The sequence below is a fragment of the Nicotiana tomentosiformis genome, chromosome 8 (assembly GCF_000390325.3).
Source record: "Nicotiana tomentosiformis chromosome 8, ASM39032v3, whole genome shotgun sequence".
Taxonomy (NCBI): Eukaryota; Viridiplantae; Streptophyta; class Magnoliopsida; order Solanales; family Solanaceae; genus Nicotiana; species Nicotiana tomentosiformis.
In genome coordinates, this window is record NC_090819.1 from 17,790,863 (window position 1) to 17,801,135 (window position 10,273).

At 37.8% G+C, this 10,273-nt stretch overlaps 1 protein-coding gene and 1 long non-coding RNA gene across 2 annotated transcripts; one reads left to right on the plus strand and one right to left on the minus strand.

Moving 5' to 3' along the window:
* Positions 1–4,415: 4,415 nt before the first annotated feature.
* Positions 4,416–4,923, plus strand: LOC138896801 (uncharacterized). Its single transcript, XR_011410218.1, has 2 exons — positions 4,416–4,545; positions 4,698–4,923. It is a non-coding gene; the product is annotated as an uncharacterized lncRNA (long non-coding RNA).
* Positions 4,924–7,886: 2,963 nt separating this feature from the next.
* On the minus strand, positions 7,887–8,546 carry LOC138897126 (uncharacterized). Its single transcript, XM_070183084.1, has one exon. The coding sequence runs from the start codon at positions 8,544–8,546 to the stop codon at positions 7,887–7,889; it is 660 nt and encodes a 219-aa protein (XP_070039185.1).
* Between the last annotated feature and the right edge of the window lie 1,727 nt (positions 8,547–10,273).

The window sequence follows — 10,273 nt, forward strand, 5'->3', positions numbered from 1 at the left end:
GCCAACGTATCTCACATCCGGTGAGAATCAGACCCGCGTAGTTCTGCAATTTTGATGCACAGGAAAATATGATTTGTTTTGAAATGATTCTCTTTTTTTTTTTTGAAATTTCGACAGAGTAACGAGATTTTTGAATACCGAAATTATCAAAACCAAGTATTTTTCTATCCTACCTCACTCTTGGTTTTTCTCTTCTTTTTTTTTTTGATTTTTTTTTTACTCAAGAAGTCGGTCAACATACAAGCCAAGCAAATTAATGCACAAGTAGCACGTAAAAAATGCATCAGGATGGTCCTTTAATTTTGGGTACACCTGTCCTAGACGGACCCAACCCCTGTGTTGAGTCCCCTAAGTCAAATGCACGTGATGCAAGCAAACGTACCTACTAGGAATCCGGCATGAGACTGTGTTATTCTAAGTTTAAATCCTGGGTGTATTGTTCTAGACCTGGCTTACCCGAGCGGACAACTCGAGCCGGGAGGGGGGCAGCGAGGGGTAGCGTACCGGGAATACAGAAGCTTCACCGGCTTTGCAACTTGTCCGAACCTCATTCTAAAATTAGGATATGACTCTAACAGAAAAGAAGTCACACGAAGCGCATGCTTCCCAGAAGATTTAGAAGACTCAGAGAGAAGAAGGGCTTCGGAACAGTTTATATACAATTCACAGAATATCAAAGCGGTAAAAAAAAAAGCGGCATTTAGCACATTAGGCTCAAACACGTAAAAATCAGACAATCATGAAAGTCAATCATAACAGCTATTCTAAGCTCGAATTCTGAACCCTGAACCAGAGATTCTGGGTTCGTTCCCCAGCAGAGTCGCCAGAGCTGTCACACCTCCTTTTTCCCGAAGGGGGGATTAGGGGTAGGGAGTTTTTCCAATTAAAGTGACATAAATCGAAATGAGATTATTTATTTATTTATTTCAGAGTCTCCACTTGGGATAATTTATGGTGTCCTAAGTCACCGATTTATTTTAAATCCCAAATCGAGGAGATTAACTCTTATTATGGTCTGCGAACACAGAAGACCGAGTAAGGAATTCCGTTAACCCGAGAGAAGGTGTGAGGCACTCCCGAGTTTCGTGGTTTTAGCACGCTCGCTTAACAATTAATACTTGACTTGATTATCTGAATCATTACATGTTTAAAACCTATTGTGCTTTTTAGCTTTCTGGCCGCTTTTAATTATTTATAAAATTATTTCTGAAACAAGTCACGATGTCGTACACTTGTCGTTTTGACACACGTCGCAAACCGCGCCACATGAAATGTACTCGCGATTTACGGCATGCTTATTTTTATTATTGTTAGAAGTTATGGTCGGGTCAATGAAATGCACACCTGAATGGAATTTACGTATCATGACCATGCCACGTGAACCGTACCCATGACCACGATAATTTATTTAAACTTGCCTAAAGTAAACTACGATATTTATGCATTTGGATATTTTCGAAGTTTGAGATTGCATGTGAGGACATCAAGAAGTATGGATAAGGTTTATGAAATGAGTGCAGATTCATTTATCCTACATTGTGTTATCATACAAAGATTGATGACACTATCACAACAAATATTTTAGTATAAGAAATCAGCAAAAACAACAATTGAATTGGTCTGTTTGATCTTTTAGATAGGATCACTAATACATTATGGCATTGAATTTATTAAGAAGCACCACAATTGAAATCATATTACATTGTGAACCATTTGGTGAACACGTATTCACTCGGCTGGCAGGGCCAATTAACCTTAAGCCCATTTGACTCTGTAACTTGAAAGTTCTGCAGTCAAACTTGCCGTAACTGGTACATACGGAAATCAAACATTTTGCAACAATTCCAGTTCCATATCTTATATTTAGACTTTGAAGTTATATATGAACAATTGAAAATTTTGAACTATGACTAAGTGTACAGAGATGTGCTAATTCTATATAACCATTCTGCAAACAACCCAGATTCATATAGTTTTCGATCAATTTATAAACATACAAACCGAACCAAGAAAGCAGTCTTCACATGCATAAGAACAATAAATTTTCAAGCTCGATAGAATCTATTCGACATATTCTGGCATAAATCAACAAATCAACTTTATAGATCAATGTAACTGCAAGCTTTTGTGTGTACCTCAAATGCAAGATAAAACAGAGAAACAATGCCAAATAAAGGCAAAGAGAAGAAGAAGAACACCCAACACACAGGGACAGCAACAATCAACAACTTCTTATACCCCACAGCTCGAGAATCCCAGAAACATACACAGCGACAACTTACAGCTTTGATTTTAATTCCAGGAACAGCTTGAGAATCACAAAAATATGCAGCAACGTTGCTGACTCTTGCTTTTTAAGATGTGGGGAGGGGGGATCCGATTCTATGTTGAAGATGATGAAGGTGAGATAGTAGTCCTTTTCTTCAGAGCTGCTGGGATTTTTCTTTTATGTGGGGAGGGTGCGCCACTGCTAAGGGTTAGGCGTCCAAAAAATCAGGGGAAGGGTCTGTTAGGGTGTAGAAAATTAGGTTTTATTTTTATTATAAAAGGGTTGTGGGTTAGGGAATGGGTAAATGGGTTGAAGGGAGGAGTGGACTGTCAGAAATTGGGCTCAAGTTTAGGCCAAATTTGCCTTTAAAGGTGGCCCTTTAACTCTACAAAGCTAAAATATTAATTTCTTTTCCTAAAATATCATACCATAAAAATGTAAAATCAATCCTAATTAATTAAAATATCTATATTATGACATGAAACTATTTTTGTATTTTCAAACATATGTTTTAAAATTAAAACTAAAAGTTGACTGAAATCCTATTAAAAATAAAAATAAACAATTTGTTTTTGAAATATTCCTTTTAAAAGTTACGCGGGTCAAAAATTATATGCTTACAGCTGCCCCTCTTTGCTTGGAAACACGGAGAGTTTTCGGAGCAAAGAACAATAAGCAACGTAATTGATTTATGACCCGACGCTTATTCAAAACGAAACAAAGACGGACAAAAGATTATGACCGAGCCCTGGTATCTGAGCTGCCTACATATCCTTGGCTTTAAAGGAATCAGGTCACGTGTAGTTCAGAGGTGAATGTAGTGCTGGAGTGTGCGGAGAGGATGACAGAGTCGAGTGAGGTGCCGTTCCGTCGAGGTTCCGGTCCGCGATCCTGTTATTACATCAAAATCAAAAATAAAAAAGACTAAACAAGCCTGTTAGCTATGGGTTACAAGATTCCTATCTATGAGTCTTTTGAAACTTGATCTTGAGTTTTGGCTGCTTCTTCATGCAGACTCTGATCTGAACCTCGATGTTTGCTAGCTGCAGGTGCTAGTTCATTCTTCTTCGGCTTTTCGGATCAAGATGGGACATGCAAAGCTTGCGACTTCAATCATGTCTTGAGCAGCCCATATCTTTTCATCTGCTTCTGCATTTTGAATTCACCTTTTTTTTTTCTTTTATTCTGGATTGAGACTTCTTCTTTTGGTCATCCCGGACTGTCAACTTGCATTCTTGAGGCGAGTTTCTGTACTTCTAACTTGAATTGAATTCTGAAATGACTGCCCTCGTTCTTCAGGTGGGCGCCTGCAACTAACTTGAAAATTAAAACAAATTCCCTCATTCTCCAGGTGGGTACCTGATGTTGACTTAACACTTAAAATAAATTTTCTCGTTCTCCAGGTGGGCGCTTGATGTTGACTTAACACTTGAAATGAATTCCCTCATTCTCCAGGTGGGCACCTGCTATTGACTTAGTACTTGCAATAAATTCCCTCATTCTCTAGGTGGGTGCCTGCTACTACAGCAAAACGAAAACAACAAAAGAAACTTTTTCTGCCCCAGTTTACACTAGGAAGATTTGTGAGTTATTAGCAGAACTATAAATTACCTATGCTATTGATGAAAGATGCAATGATGAGAGTAAAATTGAAGACTTGACTAGGATGTGCATCTCTTAAAGAAATAAAAATCTGAAAAACTCAAACTAGGAAGTGCGTCTCCTAAATTTGAGATTGAGCTTGCGGAAAACTATAAACTAAGCTTGACTAAACTAAAAACTGACCCTATTCTCTAGGAGGGACCCCTGATTTCAAGAAAACTAAATATTGATAACTTAAAAAAACTAAAAATTGACCTTTGTTTTTTTTTCAGACTTCCCTTCTTTTTTTTTAAAACTTATTATCCTAGGAGAAAATTCATCAGACTAGGTCTTTTTTTTTTTTTTTGGGTATCTTTGAAGAAAGATTCATCAGACTAAGATTTCTATCCTAGGAGAATGTTCATCAGACTAGGTCTTCTATCTTATGAGAAAGATTCATCAGACTAAGACGTTTATCCTAGGAGAAAATTCATCAGACTAAGTTTTCTATCTTAGGAGAAAGATTCATCAGACTAAGACGTTAATCCTAGGAGAAAATTCATCAGACTAGGTTTTCTATCTTAGGAGAAAGATTCATCAGACTAAGATTTTGATCCTAGGAGAAAGTTCATCAGACTAGGTCTTCTATCTTAGGAGAAAGATTCATCAGACTAAGATTTTTATCCTAGGAGAAAGTTCATCAGACTAAGATTTCGATCCTAGGAGAAAGTTTATCAGACTAGGTCTCTTTTTTTGTATCTTAGGAGAAAGATTCATCAGACTAAGATTTCTATCCTACGAGAAAATTCATCAAACTAGGTCTCTAATTTTGTATCTTAGGAGAAAGATTCATCAGACTAAGATTTTTATTGGGAGAAAATCTATCAGACTAGGACTTTTTATCCTAGGAGGAAAAATGTGAAGAGCAATGGCAATATTTTATGCACACTAGCAAGACAAATAAAGGCAAAGATTTGAGAAACTTCCCTTTGTTGGCTCTTCTCTTATCTTCTTTTTTTTTTCTTCTTTTGAACCACTTTCCTTGCACTGCTTTGTTCCTGTTTCAAACAAAGGCAATTTTGTCAGTTTTAAAATTGGTGGTCGGTTGTGGCCTTGATTCTTGGGCAGCTTGGATTTTGCTCAATTAGCTTGAGTCGGTTTCAAGAGACTTTTTGCTTTCCATCAACCCTGATCGTTTCACACCCAGCACTATTTGTATTTGTGGCTCAATCAGCCTTATCCCAAAAAAGAGATTTCTTTTCTTGGATAACCTTTTCAGATATCTTGAATGGCTTTTGCTTTTGGAGCAATTTTGTCTCTCAGAGAGAAGTGTCTTTTGCACAATGTGCACACTTCATAGTCATTGTTCGGTACTTCAGACAATCTCTGATTAACCTTGAGGTTAACTTTGCTTGCTTTACCCGAATAGGTTGACAATAGTCTATTGGGGGGGAGCCTTTGCATGAATCCTCAATGCATGTTGACTGTAACAACTGAGTGTGCTGGCCAAATTTACCTTGTGCAACTGAAAAGCTGGTAGCAGATTTTGAAATATTTTCTTGCTTGTTTTGACAAGGACTGACTCAAAGCAAAGGACATCATGATGCGAAGAAACAATATTAACAAGAAATGCCCCTGTCGGAAGGACATAAGGAAGAGTTTTTTTTTGTAACTAACCTTAATGATCATGACATGCATTTTGGACTTAACTGTCTGATCTATCCAACTGACCAAATCTTCCCTTTTACCATTCTTATGACTTTGAAGTCGGGCTTGTTCGTGCCAATCCTTTGCATCAGTTTCATGACTCACTATCGACTAATGGTGCCCCGAGGGGTTTTCACCAACAAGTCTCTCTCATTTATTCATCTCTGCTTACCGTCGTCTTACAGTGCCCATGAGGGTTTTCACTAGTAAGACTCTCTCATTTTTTATTTTTTATTTTTCTTTATTTTTCTTTGTGTGAGCAACTCGATAGTGTTCTACGTCGTGTGACAACTGCTGCTCTTTGCATGCGTTTCTGGGCATTCTTGAAGGCATATCGGGAGGTCTTTATTTGGAAGGTTTTTTGGATAGGGTTGGAAAGATGGGTCGGCATGGAGGCTCTAAGTAGACTCAATATGATGGGTTGTACACTTTACAACTCTTGGAATCGACTCTTTCAAAAGTGAAATAAAATCTTTGCCTCAGTTTCAGATATTGGGGATTTTTGGATTTTTTTTTTTTTTGAATTCTTATTTGGTTAGACCGAACCGTGTAAGGCTGCCTACGTATCCCTTTTAAAGGAATCAGGTCTAACGTAGTTCAAACATATGACCTAATATTTCTTTTTTCATCTTTCATTCTTTTTCTTTTTCTTTCTTTTTTCCTTTTTTTTCTCATTTTTTCCTTCTTTCTTCTCTTTTTTTTTCAAAACAAACTGCCCCAGCTTCTATTTTCTAGGGGCATGGATGTTCGAATGTTCTTTTTTCTTTTTCTTTTTCACTTGAACTTTCTAAGAGTTGCCCCAGTTTGTACTCTTTGGGCATGAACTTTTTTTTCATTTCATTTTTTTTTTTTGGACTTTTAACTCTAAACTTGATTCCAAAAGAGGGTGGTCGAAGAAAATAAAAAGGCTCAAAAAGGGTAACAAAGGGTATAAAGTATTTAGGTAGCACAAAAAAGGGCCTCCCAGACTCGAGCACGCCAAACATATTATCTTTTGCGGTCACAACATTGATGACCATGTTTGTCTTCTTGGTTTGTCGTGGTCGAAAGACACTTTCCATCCCTTAATGTCAAACTTTCCAACAAACTTCAATTGATTCTTTCCCAAACCCGATCTTCACCATGATTTGAAGGTAAAACTTACTCGAGCTTAATTCCAAAGTGTTTCGACTCTTTGTTCAACCTAAAAAATATTTTTTTTTTCCGGTTATCCGATTCAAGATTAAATTAATTTTCTAAGATCTGGCCAAAAGTTCCGCATGCAGGTCATGTTACTAGAACTAGCGGCAAAAGAACTAAGCATAGAATGAAACAAAGACAAACTGTATTTCATTGAATAACGGATAGAAGGATTTGACAATAAGACAAACAAATTGAAATCCGAGTTACGACCCTAAAATAACCCGGCTAATGAAAATAGCAACAAAACGAACAGAAAAGACTCACACAAACAAAATAGAGGGATAGAAGGGTTTGACTCAATAAAACAAGTAAAATCCGGATCATACCCTAGAATAACCCAGATAATAGAAAAAATATCAAAACAAACTACCAAGATTCCTTCCTAGTGAGGAGGGAATGACTTTTCAATTGCTAAGCTTGACATTTGGCCACAAATTTGCTCATCAGAATCACCATGGCCTTCTCCAATTTCAGTCGGCAAGTTCCCGAGAGGATTCTCATACTCCATGTCACCACACATCATCCCCACAAAGTGTGCATCATCATGTGCATATAAAGGATTCTGCGTGATATTCTGGGTGTCATTATCTTGGATCATTATTAGTTTTTCCTGGATCATCCTTTCTATTTCTCTTTTCAAATCCCGACAACTTTCAACATTGTGCCCCTGGGCATTGTAATGGTATTCACACCTTTTAGAAAGGTCAAAGTTTCTTGCACGGGGGTCCATATGATTTGGAGGAATAGGTGCAATCATGTCATAATGCTTTAATTTCTCAAACACACTTGCATAGGACTCTCCTATTGGTGTAAAATTATCTTTCAACCTTTGTTCTCCTCTATACTCTTGGCTCCGTTGTGGGTTATAGGGCATTTGAAAATTTTGTGGAGACTGGTGGAGATTTTGCGGTGCTGGTGCTCGCTTTCTGGGGTGTCTTGGTGACTGGACAACATACTGAAATGGAGCAATAGAGTATTGTGGGTTCTGAGGTGGATAGTAGTGCTCAGGGGAATCATCGGAAACCTGATGAGGCTGCTCATACCTTCGAGATGTTCTCCTAGGACCTCTTCTCGACCTTATTGTCATCATGGCTTCTTCATCCTTCTCATTCATGTCACTAAAATTATCAGATTCAATATTTATAGCCTAAGTTGCAGCTTTGAGAACTGCTTGACTTATAATTTTGCCTGTCTTAAGGCCATTCTCAACCATTTTCCCAATTTTGATTGCTTCCAAGAAGGATTTGCCAACTGCGGACATCATGTTTTGAAAATAATCTGGCTCTTGAGCCTGAAGGAAGACAGTGATTAGCTCGTGGTCATCCATGGGTGGCTTAACTCTAGCTGCTTGCTCCCTCCATTTAATGGCATATTCCCTGAAGCTTTCAGTCGATTTCTTCTTCAAGTTAGCAAGGGAATTGCGGTCTGGGGCGATGTCGATATTGTACTGGAATTGTCTGACGAAGGCCTGGGCCATGTCATCCCAGACATGCCAGTGAGAGGTTTCTTGATCCATAAACCATTCAGAGGCTACCCCTGTCAGGCTTTCCCCGAAATAAGCCATTGCTAGTTCTTCTTTTCCCTCCACACCTCTTAGTTGATTGCAATACCTTTTCAAGTGGGCTATGGGGTCTCCGTGTCCATCATACTTTTCAAATTTGGGAGTCTTGAAACCAAGTGGCAAACGAACACCGGGGAACATACATAGATCTTTGAAGGCAATACTCTTCTGACACGTCGACCCTTGCATGTTTTTCAACTTTTGTTCTAAGCTTTTCACCCTTTGGGTCATTTCTTCTTGTGCCATCTTTCGGGTAGGCTTCTCAATCTTTGAAGGAAGATCAAATAGATACGAGTGGTACTCAGGAGAATGGTATTGTTCTTGATGGGTAGCAAATTGTGACTCATGACTTTTCTTTTATACCACTGTTGGCTGTGGGATAGTGAAAATGGGCATAACAACAGTGATTGTCTGATTGGTTGCCAATGGCACACTTTCGGAGCACGCAACAGAAGTTCCTGCTGTAGTCGTACATTTGGGATAAATACTGAACCCAAATGGATAGGATCGATCAGACAATGAGGCAGGAGTAGTAATAGTCGAGATGTGTGTGAATTTTGGGAAAACATGAGAAAAGGGTGGTCCTTGACCATTGGCCGATGCTTGACACATTTCAGTCATTTGCTGTTTCGATATTCTATTTTCCTCAACCACAGTAGACTCTTGTTGAACCCTCTGACCCTGAGTCTCTTGACCACTCGTAACAGCTTCAATGTCAGTTGTCAATGACATTTTTCCTTTGGATCTTATGTTGATAGCTTACCACAAACCGACCATCTCAAACTTTCTTCTATGATTCAAAACAAGAGACACGTTAGAATGGACTCAGTCGGTCCTTATTATCATCATCATTTTTTATTTTCATTTTCATTTTTTCATTTTTTTTGGTCGATCGAACCTGATGTGGGTTGCCTACGTATCATGTGGGAACATGAATCAGATCGTGCGTAGTTCGGGTAGATCAAGAATAAAGGAAATAAACTAACTCTTTTTTTTCTAATTTCCGAAAGAAAGACTTATAAAGAAGAAAGAAAATATTTTTGGATTTCGATTTATTTATTTTTTTTTTTGAATTTTTTTTAAAAGAAAGACTTCTAAAGAAGAAAGAAAATATTTTTTTTTGAATTTCGATTTTTTTTCCGGAATTTCGAAAGAAAAACATCTAAACAAGAGAGGAAATATTTTTTGGATTTTTAAAATTTTATTTTGAATTTATGAAAGAAATACTTCTAAAGAAAAAAAAAATTGAATCTTGAATTTTCTTTTCAATTTTCGAAAGAAGAATGAAAATACTTTTGGATTTTGAGAAGAAATTAAAAAGAAAATGTTTTTGTATTTTTTTTAAAATTGGGGTCTAAAAGAAAGACTTTCTACAGAAGGAAGTAAAGGAAAATATTTTTGAAATTTTTTTTTTTTTGAAAATTGTGGGCCGGAACCGATGAGGTTTGCCAACGTATCTCACATCCGGTGAGAATCAGACCCGCGTAGTTCTGCAATTTTGATGCACAGGAAAATATGATTTGTTTTGAAATGATTCTCTATTTTTTTTTGAAATTTCGACAGAGTAACGGGATTTTTGAATACCGAAATTATCAAAACCAGGTATTTTTCTATCCTACCTCACTCTTGGTTTTTCTCTTCTTTTTTTTTTGCTCAAGAAGTCGGTCAACATACAAGCCAAGCAAATTAATGCACAAGTAGCACGTAAAAAATGCATCAGGATGATCCTTTAATTTTGGGTACACCTGTCCTAGACGGACCCAACCCCTGTGTTGAGTCCCCTAAGTCAAATGCACGTGATGCAAGCAAACGTACCTACTAGGGATCCGGCATGAGACTGTGTTATTCTAAGTTTAAATTCTGGGTGTATTGTTCTAGACCTAGCTTACCCGAGCGGACAACTCGAGCCGGGGGGGAGGGGGGGTAGCGTACCGGGAATACAGAAGCTTCACCGGCTTTGCAACTTGTCCGAA

Excerpts from the sequence above, each read along its gene's own strand:
- LOC138897126 (XM_070183084.1), bottom strand. The coding sequence starts at position 8,546 with ATGGCACAAGAAGAAATGACCCAAAGGGTGAAAAGCTTAGAACAAAAG.